The sequence below is a fragment of the Mobula hypostoma genome, chromosome 11, assembly GCF_963921235.1.
Source record: "Mobula hypostoma chromosome 11, sMobHyp1.1, whole genome shotgun sequence".
Classification (NCBI taxonomy): domain Eukaryota; kingdom Metazoa; phylum Chordata; class Chondrichthyes; order Myliobatiformes; family Myliobatidae; genus Mobula; species Mobula hypostoma.
Genome location: NC_086107.1, coordinates 106552182 through 106572335, shown reverse-complemented (window position 1 = coordinate 106572335; position 20154 = coordinate 106552182). Strand labels below are relative to the sequence as shown.

The following is a 20154-nucleotide window of genomic DNA, read 5'->3' as shown; positions in this document are numbered from 1 at the left end:
CAGAGCACCCGGAGGAAACCCATGCATTCACAGGGAGAACGTACAAACTCCTTACAGGCAGCGAGAATTGAACCCAGGTCGCCGGTACTGCTAACCTCTACACTAGCGTGCCAACTCGAGAAACTACAAATCTTGAATGCCTAATCTTTTCTCATCTTCTATCAAAGTAAAGGAAATACTATGACTTGTCTTCTCTAGCACATCGCACACTCCTCTCAGCTTCTCCAACATTTTATAACCAGTGAAGTCACATTTGAAGTGCATTTTGTTTTGCTGTGTTGGAAGTACAGTGGCCATTTGTGCACAGCAAGATCCCACAACCTGCACTGTATCAAGGTCAGTTCTTTGTGGAAGAAACACTGGCTTCGAGAGTGAGGTGGAAGCCACTTCTATGTTCACTGGTGAGACCATACAGAGCCCTGGCGAAAGCCAGCAGTCTATGCTACAATATCGAATTTCACCCTCAAGTTTTGGGGGAGTTTCTTCAACCGGCAAAGTTCTGCCGGAGCTAACAGTTTGGCCCTCAGATCTCTGCCTCCTCGGTTACAGCATGTGATGAGCCTTGCAGCGGGAAGCAGGCACTGGCGCTGTGAGAGGAGCCACTCTCAGATACTCACAGACTCACTGGTGTGACAAACGATTAAGCTTTCAACTTGTGGTGCTGGCAGTGGGTGCGCGGTTCTGTTGCTCATACCGGTGAACTTTCTCATCCGGCTGTCGCCCTATGGCTGCTGGATTACATTGCCCTTATTTAAGCCCCCGTCCGTGCCTTTTGGTACAAGTCACACTCACACCCCGGTCCTCACTCATTTGACCATAACATCGACACAAATTTTAAAAAGAACTGTTCAGACAAGCATAAAAGACAAAAATTAATTAAGACTAAAATAAAAACATAAAAATGCTGAAAACACTCAGCAAGTCAGGAAGCAAAGTTAACATTCCAAATGTTCATTCAACTTGGAACAAGCGTTGACTCTGCTTCTCTCTCTGCAGATGTGACCAAGTGTTCCCAATGTTTCCTGATTTTATTTCAGGTTTTCAGCATCTTCAATTTCATTTTGGTTTTTCAGTCCCCATTCAGGCTGCTCCCAGGAAAAGAAAATTGAAGCACAAACTCTTTCTCCTTCCACAGATGCTGACTGACTTTCTGAGTATTTCTAACATTTTCTGTTTGGTTCTGGGCACCTAAGCACCATGTCTACAAATTACCGCTAGAGTTTAATGGATCCTTTAGCCACATGACAGCTCAGATTTATAACGCAGAATTTTGTTTTCCATTCCTTCCATGATGTTGCTCCTATGATCTCTTCCAGCTCTTCAATCCCACAAACACTCTGCACTCCTCCATTTCTGGCCTTTTGGTTAACTTCTTTAATCCGACTGGCGGTAGCTTGGGCTGGTTTCATCCTTCTTTATCCCTGTCTTGCATCTCTTCAAAACATAACTCTTTGATTGAGCTTTTGATTATCTGTGCCAATGAGCCTACATAAATTTCCAGTGAAAATTAATGGACAATGAGGGATCGATCCTCCAAATCTACATCATTGCCCTCTAGAAGTTAGGGGCTTCCCCAAGTTAGAGCAAAGTTGGAGGTCAAATCTCCAGGAGGACCACAATCTTATCGCGGTTTGGAGGCTTGCTTGCCTCAGTGACCCAGAGAGCTATGTCGGCTGGAGTCACGGCTTCCATGCTTTGGCTTTTGATAGAGTTACCCATGCCAAACAGGTTAAAGGGTAGAGGCCAGACCAAGAGTGGTCCACCGGTCCTCCAACACACACAAAATGCTGGAGGAACTCAGCAGGCCAGGCAGCATTTGTGGAAACGAGTAAACAGTCGACGTTTTGGCCTGAGACCCTTCGGCAGGACTGGTTTGTTGCTCGGACGTCCAGCATCTGCAGAATTTCTCTTCTTTGTCACCGGTCCTCCAGGTTCGGGGGTTCAGCTCAGGGCTAACAACCTTGACTGGTAAAACAAAACTGTTACAGAAACAGCAACGAAGAATCCTTCTACATCTGTGTGTGATGGTATTCCTGATACTCCACCCAGGACTTGCATGACTGATGGTAGTGAAAACCGAGAGGAAGCTACTGACACGATGAAAGAATCTCTCAACACCGCCAGAGATGAAGGACCATTATTGCTGCGCAAGATGCCAGCAGCATAATGGGCAAAAGTAAGGATCAAGATCAGGAGTCAAAGTCAAAGTCACCAAAAGGAAATTTGGATTTCTTAAATTATTTCGTAGAATATTTGCTTATCTTCTTTTTGGAGTTCCCTCGATCTGTGAGTTTTGCAAAGCCATTTCAAAGGACAGTTAAGAGATAATTATTGCTATGGTCAGGAATCACATAGAGGCAGACCCAGTAAAAACAACAGCGTCTGCTTCCTTGAGGGACGCTAGTGAATAAACTGTTTCTTTTCAACCTCAATTCATGAGTTTCATGATCATCTGCTGCAGATTTTCTTATTTCCATGTCTATTGAACTACATTTAAATTGTTGGATTTTGAACTCGAAGTGTTGGATCACTAGTTGGACCAAATCTTTCCCAGTCCTGGTGAAGGGAACCCGGACTCAAAACATGAACTGTTTCTCCTTCCACAGATGCTGACATTTTCAACATTTTCCGTGTGTTCCGGGTACCCAAGCACCAGCTCTACAAATTACCGCGAGAGACGGTGAACCTTTTAGCCTCCTGACGTGCGACACGAGCTCAGATTAATAACACAGCATTTTGTCTTCCATTCGTTTCACGGTGTTGCTCCTGCAATCTCCTCCAGCTCTCCAATCCCACAAACTCTGCACTAGCCACTTAAAAAAATTTAGATTTATGCTACCCACATAAAGATTCTTTCTGCCAACTAATGAGTTTTTACAGCAATTGAGAAGTTTCATGGTCAGTTTTGCTGAGATTAGCTTTTTTTAAAATCCCAGATTAGTTTTAACCTATTAATGTTTTTGACTCTTAACTGCTTCCCTAGGTCAAGAGATGAACAATAAATACTGGCATTCATAATAACATCCACACTCTTTGAAAGCTCCCGTGATGTTTTGCTTGGCTAGAAAGTGCCATGTTAGCAACTGTTGTTGGCGAATTTCTCTTCAACAGAATCCTGCCTACATCTCTGGTTAGGATTGGCTGAGAATGGGCTTGTGGTTCTCAACTTCTCCACACTAAGCATGGGAAATATCCAATGCTTAGCTCCACATGGATCTAGTCAGGGCTCGGCATAAACAGTGAAAGAGCCTTAGGATTCTCTTGAGGTCTTCAAATATCCTTGTGATCCTCTTGAGGTCCCCAAATCTCCTTGAGATCTTTCTTAGGTCCCCAAATGTCCTTAGAGTCCTGATGAGGTCCCCAAACGTCCTTGAGGTCCCCAAATCTCCTTGAGATCTTTCTGAGGTCCCCGAATGTCCTTAGAGTCCTGTTGAGGTCCCCAAATGTCCTTGAGGTCCCCAAATCTCCTTGAGATCTTTCTGAGGTCCCCGAATGTCCTTAGAGTCCTGTTGAGGTCCCCAAACGTCCTTGAGATCCTCTTGAGGTTCCCAAATATCCTTGAGATCTTCCTGATGTAACTGTACCACAGATGCAGACACTGCAAATGCACGGTGATCCCCACCCTGGCCCTGAGTCTGCTTTTTTGAACATACTGCAGGATAGTTCAATGACTATCACCGAATCAATCATGCCGGCATACCCTTGCCGCAAGATGAGCTGTGATGTCGCTGCATTGATTTCCGTGTACTTGTCCAGAATCATTTTCACTACAGCTCAACAACACCATGACCACTTTGATCGCTCTGCACTAAAAGGACTGGGTTCTTTTTTGTTTTGTTTTAATTGTGTTCTTTCTTGTAAAACTTGTGTATAATGTATATTTAATTAATGATATTTTTTCTTGTGAATGCTGCCTCCGTGATGCTCTGATTCTGCCGCTAATTTATCCTTTCACCTGTGCAGACATGCTCTTGTGCCTATGACAATAAACTTGACTTTGACTTTGAATTATATCTGTATGGTGACAACTTGGAGAACTGCTCAGAGAACCTCTTCGGAACGCCGTTCATCAATCCCCGTGCAATACTCCTGTCCCAGATCACTAGGGATCTACTTAAAAATGTATCAGCAGCATCGCGGCCAGCGGAGGTGCCCTCCCTCATTGAATAGCCCACTGTCCATTGATATACATAGGAGGACGCTTCAGCCCAGGAAGGAAGGGGACAGGTTAGGGAGAGTGGAATTAAGCAAGAGACTAGAAAGGGGATAAAAGACTGTCATCAAACATGACTAACAGTCCTTTCAATCTGGATTACTGTTACGAAGAACACTAGCCCAAATCAAGGCAAAACCAAACAGTACAAAGTCTCACCTGTAATAAAGAAGAAAGAGGAATGTTGTTTTATTCTTTTATAGGATGTAAATGTTGCTGACTCACAAAAGATTTGTTTTATTCCTTCCAACCTGCCCATGACTATTCCACTGAGAGCGAAGTTAAGGATCAATGATATTACTGTGCTATGCACGCCGTACTATCGGGAAGCAGATTCCTCTCCCTGTAATGAACTGGGTGGATTATTATGACAATCCATGGCAACCATTACTGAGACTAACTTTATCTTATTAGATCTTTAAAATCGTTTCCTTAATTTAACAACTTCACTTTCACAGCCATGCTTAATTCAGTAATAAACTTCCACACCGTAACTTACTCATAGGGCATAAGATATAGAACATCACAGCACATTCCAAGCCCTTCAGCCCCTTAGCCCACAATGCTGTCCCGATGGCTTTCAGAATCAGGTTTAATATCACCGGCATGTGTTGTGAAATTCGTTGTCTCTGCAGCAGCAGCTCAATGCAATACATACTAATAGAGAGAAAAAACTGTGAAGTACTGTAAGTATATATATATTATATGGTTCAATTAAATAAATAGTGCAAAAATAGAAATAAAAAAGTAGTGAGGTAGTGTTCATGGGTTCAATGTCCATTCAGAAATCGGATGGCAGAGGGGAAGAAGCTGTTCCTGAAGCCATTCAAAGATCAATCTAACCCTTCCTCCGACATATCCCTCCATTTTTCTCTCATCTGTGTGCTTATCTAAGAGTTTCTTAAATGCCCCTCGTATACGTGCTTCGACCACCACCCCTGACAAGGCGTCCCACACACCCACCTCTCTCTGGGTAAAGAACTCCGACATTTGTTGACGCACCTTGAATGTAGACCACAAGAGAAGCTGCCTGAGATAACCTGTGGTGAATCCACTAACCCCGAGGGACACACACAGGGGTCGCAGGTCAAAGAGGGAGAAGGAGGGCAGTGGCCCTTGAGTTGGTCTTCCACCCACCCCACCCAAAGGTGCCCCTGGGAGTGCAGCCATTTATTCTCTTAGATTCCAGCTACATTAGATTCAGGTAACGGTGTTGGATCTTAAGTACGGTACAGATAATGAGAACAACCTGCATTTGCATCGCATTTTCTTCAACAGGTTATTGTTGAACAAAATGTAGCCAGATGAGGAGATACTGGGACAAGTGACCGTAAGCGTGAGCAGAGGGAAAGGAGAGAGTGAAGCACCTCAGGCCCCGAGCAGCTTTTAGGGTACTGCCGCTAGATGCAGACAGGCTAAATTTGCGGGATTGCAGAGTTGGAGGATTGTAGGGCTGGAGGTAGGGGCAGTGGAAGGTTGTTGCTTAATGAGAAGCTAGTGATGATCAAAGAGCTCGGGGTTAATAAGTGTGAAGACCCAAACTCAACGTTTAGGGAAAGCTTGTTCCCCTCTGCCATCAGATTTTTTGAACAATCTATGTATGAACGCGTGAACACTGCTTTGCTATACCTCTTTTGCACTACTCATTTAATTTTTGTAACTTGTAGTAATGTTTTTGTCTTGCACAGTACTGCTGCCACATAACAACAAATTTCACAACATACTTGCGTCCGTGACAATAAACCTTCTCGGACAGAATGTACGGAAGAGAATAAACGATCGACATTTCGGGCCAAGACTTTTCATCAGGGAGGGTCTCGGCCCGAAATGTTGATCCTTTATTCTCATCCATAGGTGCTGTCCGATCTGCTGAGCTCCTCCAGCACTCTGTATGTACTGCTCCGGATTTCCAGCATCCACAGAGTCTCTCGTGTTTATAATAAACCTGATTCTGATTCTGACTTGGGGGCGAGCTTGGGCTCAGGCTGCAGTTTGTTGGTTAGCCTTGTATATATGAGAAGTAGACGAGGGGACCGGCTGGTAGTGTGGAGAGGAGGCAAGGGAAACTGACTGGTAGGGTGTTGTAACTATATAATGCAGGGGGTAACAAAGGCACTGAGGAATGCTTCTGATGCCGATGAACAAAGATGGGTGTCATTGGGCCAACCAACGTTTTCAAAATTCAAGTTAAATGTATTATCAAAGTATATATGTATGTCACCATGTACAAGCCTGAGATTCATGTTCTTGCGGGCATACTTAATTAATCCATAATAGAATAATAACAAAAATAGAATCAATGAAATGCTGCACCAACTAGGGTGTTCCACCAGAGTGCAAAAAACAAACTGTGCAAAAACAAAAAGAAAGAAATAATAATAATAATAATTAAATAAGCAATAAATATCAAGAACAGGAGATGAAGAGTCCTTGAAAATGAGTCCATAGGTTGTGGGAACATTTCAATGATGGAGCAAGTGAAGTTGAGTGAAGTTATACCCTCTGGTTCAAGGGTCTGATGGTTGAGGGGTAATAACTGTTCCTGAACCTGGTGTTGTGAGTCCTGAAGCTTCTGTATCTCCTTGCCGATGGCAGCAGCGAGAAGAGAGCACGACCAGTGTGGTGGGGTCCCCGATGATAGATGTTTTCTACGACAATGCTCCGTGTAGATGTGCTCAGCGGTGGAGAGGGCTTTACTTGTGATGGACTGGGCCGTATCCACTGCTTGTTGTAGGACTTTCCATTTCGGGGCATTGGTGTTTCCATACCGGGCTGCAATGCAACCAGTCAATATATTCTCTACTACGCAGCCATAGAAGTTAGTTAAAGTTTTAGGTGTCATGTCGAATCTTCACAAACTCCTAAGGAAGTACAGGAGCTGCTGTGCTTTCTTCGTAATTGCACTTATGAACTGGGCCTGGCTTTGATTTAATTTAAAAACTTAAAAATCTGCAGATACTGGAAATCTAAACGAACAGCAAAATAAGCCAGAAAAGCTTAACCAGTCAGTCAGTGTCTACGGGAGAGAAACAGTCGATGTTTTTGGACTTTGACCTTCTCCGACCAGTTCTGACAAAGAGTTGCAGACCAGAGTTGTTGACTGTTTCTCTTTAATAGATATTGCCTGAGCTTTTCCAGAATTTTCTATTTTTATGTCTTAGTTCTAAATGATTCAATATTTTGCTTCCACTTTTCAAAGAGAAGGAAGATCAACCCATAGTGGAAATCCCAATTATAAAACAACAAAAAAAGAGTTCAAGGTAAGTTATCCAGTAACTGAAAACTAGAAACTGACTGTGTGTGAAATATTCCCGTCTCACACAGATCACATCTGACCTTCCCCATGCCTAGTACTGGCAAGGTGCTGCGATCAGTTCCAACTCCCATTCGGTTGTCCTTAACAAATGGGATCTCGGCATAAACCATGGAGTAAAAGTTCTCACAAGGTTAATTTTAAGTCTCCTTAACCCAGGGCTCTCTGATGCAGAATCCGAATTTCACCCCAGGAGAAAGAAATGGAGTGAAATAGAGTCACAGAGTCAAAGAGCGCCACGGTACAGAAGCTGAAGAAGGGTCTCGGCCCTGAAACGTCAACTGTTTATTCATTTCCATAGATGCTGCCTGACCTCCTGAGTTCCTCCAGCATTTTGTGTGTGTTGTTTTGGATTTCCAGCACCTGCAGAATCTCTTGTGTTTAACACAGAAAGAGGATCTTCGGCCCATCTAGTCCATGCCAAACTATTAATCTGCCTAGTCCCATCAATCTGCACCCAGACCATAGCCCTCCATATACCTCCCGTCCGTGTGCGTATCCAAAATTTTGGATAGAGTCTACCTCAAAATATAATCACAATAGAGTACCTATCCAAAATGGTGCTTTAAAAACCAGTTGTCCTCCAATTTTCCAAACACAGGAAAATCTGCAGACCAGGATCTTGAAAATGGGTTTCGGCCCGAACGTCGACTGTTTACTCTTTTCCATAGATGCTGCCTGGCCTGCTGAGTTCCTCCAGCATTTTGTGTGTGTGTGTGTGTTTGTTGCTTTGTACCCCAGTAGCTGGTTCTACTCCCCCCCCACCCGCTTTTAAACACTGGTGCCCCAAACTCTAGAATTTGACCCTTAAAACTCCCATTCTCTCTCTCTCCCTCCCCATAGTCTACCTCAGAGGTAAAAGTGCAAGGAAAAAAGTCACAAATCTTAGAAAAACAGCAGGTCAGGTGGCATCTGTCAGTTTTAATGGAAGATAATTGAAGTATAAACCCTCTTTCCACAGTTGCTCTGTGGCTAGTGTTCCCCGGCCAAGCCTTCAATCATCTGTCCTATTGTCTGCCTCTCACACGATGAAAATTTTTGTGTCATTATATTAGAGAAGGAGATATATCGTTGTAAATGCTGACCGTAAGTCATTCATTTGAAGACTCATTAACTCAAACATACTCTTTAAATCCTTTGAGCTTCAATACAAGATAGTTGCACATGATATTTCAACAGCCTACGAGCTAAATACAGTCTCTTAACATTGATCAGAGTTATTCGCAGATCTACCAAAGCCCTTGCTCTACAATCTCCTGTCATGTTTCTTCAGGTTGGAGATTAAGATTTTTTTTTCCGGATTTCAACAAAGTTACATAACATTAGGCAGGATAGTGCTAATGTGAATAAAGGCCGACCTACCTTAAGGACGTCGTTCTTTCTGAAACTCAGCTCGTCCTCTCCGGCCCCAGAGAACTCATACTTGGCGATCGCCTCCATTCAAGACACCCTCAGAGGAGACTCTCTGATCTCAGGCAAACCTAAAGACTCCAAACATTAAACGAGGAGGAGGGTCCTTTGACAGACCAGATCCCGGAGGGGCGGTTAGTACAGCAAGAGGGTCAGAGGGGAAGTGGTGTTGTGGGTGGGGTGGGGGGGGAGCGGAGGGGCAGAGAAGGGGGGCAGCAAAAGAAACTACACAGGGGATCTCAATCTTGCCTCCACCGAAGGTTCCAGATGGTTTCTTTGCATACCTAAGCGCTCCCAAACCACAAGACAGCGGGTATAGATTGTAAGAGTAACACGGCTGCAATTCGTCGAAAGATGATACAGAAAGAAAGAAAACTGTGTTCGATACCTTCCTGTGTTTCAGGAAAACCACAATCTAAATGCTGAGTTTCAGCACAGGGGAGTCAAGTCGCAGCAATATTCGCTGGCCCCACAAACAAAGCACCAGCCTCCAAGCCTCTAATGTATAATCTAAGCCAAGGCAGAGTGGATATACAGTAGGGCAGGCTGTCCCTTGTTAATCAGCACACTTTCCGTCCACTGTCAAGAGCACTGATACTCGGAAATCTGCGTTCCTTCTCAAAGCCGGCTTTCTTTGTAGTAGAAGGCTGTGTTTTCAGTGCATTCTGTTTCCTGTCACATGCGACAATGCACACTGTGGTGTATCACTGATTGCAAGCGTGTGTGTGGGTGGACTGGGGAAGCTGGGGTCAGTGTCCTTGGATCCAGAGGAGGTTGCAAAGGGGGGGGGTCTGATGAAAGTAACTCTAATTATGCAGGGTAACGGCGGAATGGATGAAGGGAGGCTGCCGCCTTTGATAGAAGGGTCCAGAACCAGGGACATACAATCAGGATGAAAGGCAAAGTGGTTAGGGGCCTGGAATGAAATTACAGGGGTCGTGGTGGAACACTGCACCGACGCAGCAATGGCACAACAGACCAGGTTTGATACTGACCTCTGGGTGAGTATGTGTGGAACTGCCCCCTAGTGGCCGTGAGGGACCCCTCATGTCACCTCGTCATGATCTGGCGCCTTATTGTCTACCTGCACTGCACTTTCTCGGCAACTGGTCAATGGTTCCATTTAATATCAGAGAATGTATACAATATACAACCTGACATTCTTGCTCTTCACAAGCATCCACAAAACAGAAGAAAACCCCAAAGAATGAATGACAGAAAAACGTTAGAACCCCAAACCTCCCCTCCCCCTCGTATACACAAGCAGCAGCAAAGCATCAACCCTCTCCCTCCCCCTTCCTCCCCACTCTCTCTCTCTCTCTTTCTCTCCCTCTCTATCTATCTCTCTCTCTCTCTATATATATATATATATATATAAATAGAGAGAGAGAGAGAGAGAGAGAGAGAGAGAGAGAGAGATAGAGAGTGAGTAAGGTATTACTCCTTCCACAGTGAAAAGGACCAACGGCTCACTGCTACGATGTTACAGTCTGCAGCATTGCTTTACTTCAAGTTCTTCCAACTCAAGAATCAGCAGCAAACACTGTCTCACGAGAGAGAGAGAGAGAGAAAGGGAAAGAGAGAGTTCATTGGTTGTGGGAACATCTCAATGGACGGGCCATTGAGTGAATTATCTATCCCCTTTTGTTCAAGAGTCTGATGATTGTGGGGTAGTCATCATAGTCTTCTAGAGATGCAGATCTGAAAGAGATCTTTTCATGGAAGAAGGTACAGGAGCCTCAGGACTCACACCACCAGGTTCAGGAACAGTTATTACCCCTCAACCAACACTCAACTTCACTTGCCCCAACAGTGTTCCCACAACCTATGGACTCACTTTCAATGACTCAACATCTCATGTTCTCAATATTTATTGCTTATTTATTTATTATTTTTATTATTAGTAGTATTATTTCTTTAGTATTTGCACAGTTTGTTGTTTTTTGCATTGGTTGAACACCTAAATTGGTGCAGCCTTTCATTGATGCTATTATGGTTATTATTCTATTTGGATTTATTGAGTATGCCCACAAGAAATGAATCTTGGGGTTGTATATGGTGATATATATGTAGTTTGATAATAAATTTACTTTGATTTTTTTTCTCACCATCCTTGCTGATCATTAAGCATCTATCTACACTAATTGTACACGAAATCCGTTTTCTTACATTCTCCCCACACTGCCATCAATTGCCCCATCAGACCTTAACCACTTCCCCATCAAGTAGGAGAATATAACAGCAGCTAATTTACCTACCTCTTTCGGACATGACAGGAAATAAGGGCACAGCCCTCAGCCCCCGCCCCCACCCATAGGAAACCCGCACCGTCGCAGAGAAAGCCATTCAGGCCATGCTATCTAAAACTTCGGCATGACATTTAAAACTTAAACAAACTTCTATAAACATGTCGTGGAGTGTATATTGACTGCCTGTATCACAGCCTGGTATGGAAACATCAATGCCTTTGAATGGAAAATCCTGCAAAAGGTAGTGGATTCAGCCAGTACATCACAGGTAAAGCCCTCACAAACACTGAGCACACCTGCATGAAATAGACAATAGACAATAGGTGTAGGAGTAGGCCATTCAGCCCTTCGAGCCAGCATCACCATTCACTGTGATCATGGCTGATCATCCACAATCAGTATCCTTTTCCTGCCTTCTCCCCATATCCCTTCACTCCACTATCTTTAAGAGCTCTATCTAACTCTTTCTTGCTGTAAATGCTGTCGGAGGAAAGCGGCATCCATTATCAGAGATCCCCCACCAACCAGGCCATGCTCTTTTCTCATTGCTGCCATCAAGTAGAAGATACAAGAGCTTCAGGACTCATACCGGCAGGTTCAAGAACAATTACTAGCCCTCAACAATCATGCTCTTGAAAAAAAGGGGATAACTACAGTGACTTGCCCCATCTTTGAAATGCTCCCACAACCAATGATCTCACTTTTAAGGACTCTTTATCTCATGTTCTCATTATTTATTGCTACTTATTTATGTTCGCATTTACACAGTTGTTGTCTTCTGCACTCTGGTTGATCTTTAATTGATCCTGTTATAGTTATTTATCTATAGATTTGCCCACAGGAAAATGAATCTCAAAGTTGTATATGGTGACATATGTATATGGGGTATATGTACTTTGAACTTTGAACTTTGACAGGAGGTACAGAACCAATAGTACCCACATCACCAGGTTCAAGAACAGCTTTCCTTCATTCTTGAAGCAACCTGCAGAACCCTAATCACTATGTCAGTATAGGAACACTATGCACTAAAATGGATTTGTAGCTTTTCATTCTAATTGTTCAAATTCAACTTCATTGTCACCTGACTGTACATGTATGCAACCAAACGAAACATCATTCCTCTGGAACACGAGGCACCCATTTATCACACACTGAGTTCTTTCTTGTCAAATGTGTCTATCATTTATGTTTAGTTCAGGCTTTTGTTTTGCAAATGCTCCTTATTTGTTGCTATCTGCTTGTGATGTTGCTGCAAGTAATTTTTTCATTGCACCTGTGCACATGTACAAATTCAACTTTGGCATAGAGAGTAGGAGAGATTCGGATTGAACGCACAGCTGTGAGGCAGCAGCTCTACTGACTGCCATTATGAAAACCTTTAAAAGTTCTCCATGTGTTCCTTCAAAACCAACAGAATTGCATGGGAATGTAAAGTTCTTGCCCAATGTATAATTTGGTCCAAATTCATTGTTGGCCCCTAGAGTTCTGGCATGATGCAAAAGTGACACGAATTAGTTCGATGGAATGATTGCTTATCCCAATAATTATCTCATTCTTTTTCTGCCCTGCTGGAGTGTTAGAGTTCCCAACATCCCCATTCCGATGCCCTTCTTGTAACTGAAGGCATCTTCAAGCCTAATTAACCAGATTTGTTTGACTGAAATGTCAATCCGCTCATTCCAGCCACTGATTGGATAACATAACTGTCAACTGGAATGTGTTGCGCCTGATCTTCATTTCTATTGAACAAGTACTCATTAGAAAGATAGAGGGCTATGCGCTAGGGAGACTCTAGGCAGTTTCTAGAGTAGGATACATGGTCAGCATAACATTGTGGGCCGAAGGGCCTGCAATGTGCTGTAGATTTCTCTGTTCTATGTAGAACCCCGCCCACTTTACCGTGTTCTCCTCGCACCATAGGAACAGATCTGTCAATGGAACGATTGGCCTCTCTGGCTGTCAATAGAACTAAGACCCTGCTGTTTATTGGTAACGGTGAATGTCACTCAAGAATGGGCGCAGCAGCGGCTCTACTATTGGGCCGTAAGGTTTTAGGCCCTCCCCCCAGCGTCTCGGGGACGGTCCGGTGGTGGGCGGGACTTTGATTGGCAATCAGGCTGGGGATCGAGCGGGAAGGTGGTGAGTGGATAACGGGTCGTGGGCCTGAGACTCACTGCCGGTAAATTTAAAAAAAGAAGCCGGCCGGGTTGGGATCTGTCACTGTCGATGCCATAGCAAATATGGAGCAGCGGCTCTCCGGCCGTAGGCCCCCAACCATCGCCTCGGGTTTTCCTGTTGATGTTGGCTGCCCGGAGGTGGAAGGAAGGGCGGCGACCACCTGAAATCCAGGCCGTTGTTTCCGTCCGTTCATTACACCGTCTGGTATTTACGTACTGCGCAGGAAACCACATTTCAATTGAATGTGCTCTTGATATTGAGGTTCTGGGGACATTAAGGGGGTTATAGGAGATAAAAGATAGCAAGAGGAGAGGTGGGGATTAATCATTTAAAGCCCCTTATAAATGTGTCACTGATCCTATTTGGAGAGAGGAGCCCCTGAGGCCCGGGCCGTGAAAATTATTATGTCTTTAAGATGCTGCAGATTAGAGAGTTGCCCTGTTTAGTAAGAAGCCACTGGTTTCTGCCGTGCTTGACCTGGTCCTGGGTTTGAGTGATGGCCAACGGGTTCCCACAGCCCTGCAGTTTGTTTCAGACAGGTCCAGAATCTGATCTAAGACTAGGCAATCTGACCTGTGCACTTGAAACGAAAGGGGTGATGAATAAGGCATAGATCCAGTGTTCTCCGCAGCTGACAGTGATGCTCCAAAGGCTGTACTGAGTATCACCCGGAGGTGTGAAGGAGAGCTGCCCACTTTAGATGCACACGGAGCTAATAGGTTCACCTAAGAGAATATGAGGAAACTGAGAGCAATGTAACGAGCGAGCCACATCATTAATAATCTTTAGATTGTTATCTGAGCCGTGCTTGAATTGGCACAGGGGTGAAGATAATGCGTGGGGGGTGGTGAAATGAGTTTGGTGCATGGGGAAAGAGTCAATCAGCCTTAAGAAGGAGGAGGTTATTTGGTGCTTTGAATCTACTGTGCAAGTTAATATGATCATGACTGATTTTTACCTTGTGCTCAACTCCACTTTTCTGCTTTTTTTCTATAAGATGAGATTTACCAGTGACCCAACAAACTTATACATGAATATTCTCAGTGTCCACTACCCGCTGAGATAGTGAGTTCCAAAGGTTTCTGTGTGTGTCTCTCTCTGAATGGAAAGAAAAAGCTTTTTTTTAAAGAGGCTGACCGCTTATATCAGTGGTTACAGGAAGAAGGAAGGAGAACGTGGTTGAGGGGGAAAATAAGTCAGCTGTGATTGAATGGCAGAGCAGACTTGATTGGCTGAATGGCCTAATCTGCTCCTGTGCCTTATGTTGAAGAATTATTTTATCAGAACTGATGTCATAGAGTGATAGAGAAATGCAGCCTGGTCTGCCTAGTCCCATCTATCTGCACCCTGACTTTATCCTTCCATACCCCTTCCCTCTAAGTACCTATTCTAACTTCTCTATCAGTGACAATTGAAACCACATCTACCACTTCTGCTGACAGCTCACTCTTCATTTGCACCACCCTCTGAGTAAAGTCGTTCCCCTTAAATATTTCACCTTTCACCCTCAGCCTATGACAACGTTTATTCAAGTTCATATAGTTCATACCTTCTAATTTGGGCGGCATCCTGGTGAATCTCTTTTGTACCCTCTTCAAAGCCCCCATATCCTCCTTGTAACAGGTGAGCAGAGCTGCATAAAAGAGATGCCAGCATCCGTCAGCTGACCCCAGCGTAATCCGCAGCTGGAAAGTTAAAGGGCTTGAACAGGAAAGGAACGTTTTGTGAAAGGTGAGCTGCAGAAAAGGCTGAGTTAATCCCTGGTTTATATCATCATAATGCAGGAGGGATTCTGAGTTGTCAGTATTGAATTATAATGGCACGGGGAAATCTGACCTGTCCAGTCTGGGTCTGTTCCCTTCAGAGCAGGAGATCCCGATCTAGGGTTCAGGGACTGCTCGGTTAATGATAGCGAGTCCATGGTATGAAAAAGGTTGGGAAGCCATGCTTTAGAGCAGGGTTTCTCAACCGGGGTTCCGCAAGAGGTCGTGATTAAAAAAAAAATAACATTTTTGAACTCCGTGCAGCGCACGACGCTAGCGCTCACAGTGGTGGGCGGTGACCAAGCAGCCCTGATAGCAATCTCGTTAGAGGTTTCCCTGCCCTGTTTGGCAGTGCACAGTAGGACCATGTTTATTCGCTTGAGTCCGTTCACAGTTTTTGACGCAAGATAGGGGAGGCCATTGATAATTGGTGAGCGCTGCGTTGCAGGAAGGAGAGGACGGTAGGCTGATAATTGGTGAGTGCTGTATTACACAGAGGGGAGGATAGCAGGCTGATAATTGGTGAGTGCTGTATTGCACGGAAGGGAGGATGGTAGGCTGATGAGTGTAAAATGTGTTTCCTGAGCATTGAATGGACGCGCCCAACTTGGGCTGTGATATCAGCGTCTCCCTCCTGAATTACCTCCCCCAGCTTCCCCTTACATGCCCTCAACTGACTTATGGGGAGTGAACAAACTTGACAGAAAATTGGAGGGAAATTTTCATTCTAAAGAAGGAATTTTTACACACCATGACTCAGCTACTGCCCTGCCACTTTGCTGTTGTAAACATTGCAAAAGGTGGATTGTGTGGGTTAGAAGTGAATTGTAGTGTGAAGCTTTTGTATTTTTTGCAGTTTTCTTATTTAGTTATTTATTATACCGTTCTTTTTTATATTTTTATTAAACCCTGTGTTTTACAGACATGTCTGACAGTACAATCGTCTGAGTCATTTCACTGCACTGGTGCAGCAACAGGCACACAAAAAGTCTGTCTTTACAATGAAAGCGACTTATCGATGGGTTTTAGATGGACTGGTGATCCAAATTGTCCTATTCCATTATACCTGGTCTGTGGCAAACAACTTAGAAAATACAGCAATGGTTTCAGCAAAATAGAAGAGACACTTAACTATAAATCACAGCCAAATGGCACACAAAATTGCTGATTATAATTGACAGCTATTAGAATCTCAAAATAACAGAGTAAAGCTTTTGTTACTAAAGTCACAGTTAGTAAAAGGACTCGGGAAGCAAGTTATTTAGTAGCAGAACTTATTACCCAGAAAAGAACCTCATAATGCCAGCATGTAAAATTATAATGGGTAAAATGCTAGGACAAGATGTAGCACTCTCAAACAGCATGATAAGTTGACGGATTGATGACACGTCACATGATGCTGAAGAGGTTTTGTGTGGTAAACTGAAAAACAACAGCTTCTCTATCCTGGTTGATAAGTCAACAGATTTCACAATAAGTATCATGTTGTAGCATTTGTAAGGCTTGTAGATGATGGTGAAATTTGAGAAAACTTTTTCTGTTGCAAAGAGCTGCCCGAAACAAGCAAAGGCCAAGATTTATGTAATGTTTTGTCTTCATATGTGGAAACAAAAAAGTCTTATCTTGGAGGAACTGTGTTGCTTTGGCTTATAGTATTTAGTAACTTTATTTTTCAACATTATCAATAAATGTTCATGTTGTAAATAGCATTAATTAAAATCAATTTACAACCTTTATTTAAATTAAATCTACCAATCCTACCTTTAGAAAAATTAACTCCCATTTTGGCTTAAGTTTGTTATTTAAGTTTTGTTATTTAACAAAAATTTATTGTTTGCCTAATGATTTTTTTAAATTTATGAAAGGGAAAGGAGATTAATTTCAAGAAAGATAAACTAAACTTAACTACTTGTATTTTTCAAGAAAGGTTGACTAAAAATTAATTCTGTAATCAACAGAGCATTAACAATTATTTTTGGATTATTACATCTCCTATTTACTGATCACACTCACATACTGTGACCTGTAGATGTAATAATTTTTACGCAGGGGTTCCCTGAGACTTGAAAATTATTTCAAGGGTTCCTTCAGGGCAAAATGGTTGAGAAAGGCTGCTTTAGAGTATTCCCATCAGGCCCATTTTCCTGTATAATTATTCCAAATTTCTGCATGTTAATTTCCTTCTAGTATGAAAATTGTTTTCTCCATCTTCATTGGCACCAAGTGCCAGATCTTCACCATTGTGTCCAAAAACAGATCTCTCGATGCCCTGCCCATATCTTTTCCCTGTCAATCTTTTTCCCCAATGGGAACACTTCCATCTTCTGTGGTCAAACTCTGTTGCTGAAATCCTTCATCCTCTGTTCCAGTAAAGAGGTTCCTGATCTAGGTTCGGATTTATTTATCACATATACATTTCAAAAATCTACAGTGAAGTGCGTCGCTTGCATTAACAACCAGCACACTCAAGGATGTGCCGGGGGCAGCCGGCAAGTATTGCCATGCATTCTGGCGCTGATAAAGCATTTGGAGTTATTTCCCAAAATGTCAACCGTCCCCTTGACTTCACAGATGATGTTTGACCCATTAAGCTCTTCCAGTTATTTTTTTGTTCACACCATTCCAGTAAATCTTATTTGCACTCATCTCCAAGGCCATCACAGCCTTCCTAAAATGGCCAGAACCGTTCATGGTACTCCACTTTCGGAACCAGGTAAATTTGTGATGCAGCAAGAGGTTCATGACAGTCCAAAATAGCTACTCAGCCTAATCTATATAAGATTGGTAACCCAGTAGGTACACAACCAAGTGCTCTTTAAAATATGTTAAGAGTTTTTGCCTGTCCAGCCTTTCAGGTGAGTTCCAAACCAATACCGGCCTCTATGTGAAAATCAAAATTGTCATCTCACTTCCAATCGTGCCTATTATGTTATATTTCTGTCCTATGGATTTTAACCTTTTTTTGAGGGGAAAGAGGTTTTTCCTATTTATTCTGTCTGACTTCATCATAACTTTATACATAATTCATAACTCCCTTCAGCCACACCTTTACAAGGTAAACAATCTTGGTATACCTAATCTTTCCTTATTGCAAAAAAATTTACAGTTGTAGCACCATCGTCATAAATTTCCCCTGCACCCTCCACTAATTTATCCTTTTCTTGTGCCTTAGCTAGTACTCTAACTCTTAACATTCTGAATGTCTTGTTAGCCACCTTATCAAGCCATCATGTCTCCTTAAAGGTTCTGTTGAATGCAGTCTGTTCCTCCATAACACTCAATACCCATGTATTCCCTAGCCTTTTTGCATCTCCCAAATCATTACCTCACACTTCTATGGAGTAAATTCCATTTGCTTTTCTGCACAACTAATCCACCCATCAATATTGTTCTGCAGTGTAAACCTTTCCTCTAACACTTTCTTAAGTCTATGTTTAAAACATTCAGACCAAGGGCTTGGTACTGAACCTGTGCTAACTGCTTTCCAGTCACAAAACACCTGTCATGCATTACTCTTTGCTTCATGCGGCAGAACAAATTTAGAATCTGATTTGGCACTTTCTTGGATCCCATGGACTAACTTTTTTGATCAGTCTGACGTAATATCTTGTCAGAAACCTTGCTAAAATTCAGTGAGACTACATCAATAACATTGCTCTCAAATTCTCCTTGTTACTTTTTCAAAATCACAGTCAATTTCCTTTCATATGGCCCTTGATTAATCTATACCATTGCAAATTCATGGTTTGCAAGCCCTGAGAATTTATTCCAATAATTTACCCGTTGCCAAAGTTAAAATAGTTTGTAGCTCTTTCCTGTACCAGTGACTCAGGTTCAATTCCCACCACTGTCTGTAAGGAGTTTGTACGTTCTCCTGGTGGTCACGTGTGTTTCCTCTGGGTGTTCTGGCTTCCTCCCACAGTCCAAAGACATAGTGGTTGGTAGGTTAATTGGTCATTGTAAATTGTCCCGTGATTAGGCGAGGACTAAATCAGAAATTGATGGGTAGTGCAGCTCAAAGTGCCAGAAGATCCCGTTTCACGTATCTCAATAAATAAAATACTCTGTTTAACCCCTCCTCCTTTTCTAAACAGTGGCACAAGGTTCATAGTTCTCCAGTTTTCTGATGCCAAGAAGGATTGAAAACAATCAGCCAAGCTTCTCAATATTCCTCCCATACTTCTTTAAACATCCTCTGACCCATGAGATCTATCTATTTTTATAATCTTATCCCACTTAATATTTCACTCCTAATCACAGCATTGGCCTCCTTCCTCTGCCAAGCAGAATATTTATTTAAAACAGGTAGAGTGGACAGTCAGTGCTCCCAAGATAGTAATGGCCAATACCAGAGGAATTCTGTTTAACGTGATTGGAGGAAAGTGTGGGGGGGGGTGCTTGTCAGAGATGAGATTTTTACAGTGGTGCGAGCATGGAATGCCATACCAGGGGTGGTGGTAGAGGCAAATACATTAGGTACATTTAAGAGATTCTTAGCCCAGCAAATGGATGAAATGAAAATGGAGAGGTATGTGGCCAGGAAGAGTTAGATAGATCTTGCTGTAGGTTTAAAGGTCAGCACAATATCATGGGCTGAAGAGCCTGTACCATTCTATGTCCTGTGGTTAACATTACTCATTTCTTCACCTTCAACTGCAGGTTAACGTTTCGGTCCACAACAGGCCCAACATTTACCTGTATTTTACTTCATTATTCTTATAGAAGAACATTTTTGTCATTATATCTGTTATATTGTTGCTTCTTGAATCTTTATTGTTCTTCTCTTGTAAGGATTTTTAAAATTTCCCAACCTTGTTGCTCCACATAATGTATGTTTTATTAAGATCAGGCTGAAGGCTGATATATACTTCTGCGTTAAATCGATGCCGTAACCTACGCAAGTGACCGACGCACGTTGTGAGCATTTATACTTGTGTGTTGGTGTGTCTGCGTCGCTCTGCAATTCGGGCACATCGCGCATGCGCACACACCTGCCCGTGCAAGGCTTTGTGGTCATGGTAGTCT

General features: G+C 43.0%; 2 protein-coding genes across 6 annotated transcripts in view; one reads left to right on the top strand and one right to left on the bottom strand.

Annotated features, from left to right (window-relative positions):
* Positions 1-9585, bottom strand: part of grap2a (GRB2 related adaptor protein 2a) — an 85616-nt gene extending 76031 nt beyond the window's left edge. The window contains exon 1 of the mRNA XM_063062821.1: positions 8889-9585. Coding sequence (XP_062918891.1) covers positions 8889-8966 — 78 coding nt within the window. The 5' untranslated portion in view covers positions 8967-9585. The remainder of the gene's footprint in view (positions 1-8888) is intronic.
* Positions 9586-13283: 3698 nt separating this feature from the next.
* The window catches only part of LOC134354075 (epsin-2-like), a 65697-nt gene continuing 58826 nt past the window's right edge, over positions 13284-20154 (top strand). For 3 of the 5 annotated variants that reach the window (XM_063062820.1, XM_063062816.1, XM_063062819.1), the window contains exon 1: positions 13308-13367. The gene's annotated coding sequence lies outside the window, so the exon portion shown is untranslated. Of the gene's footprint in view, positions 13368-14989; positions 15098-20154 lie in introns of all 5 variants that reach the window. The other 2 variants (XM_063062818.1, XM_063062817.1) reach the window with 2 other exon arrangements.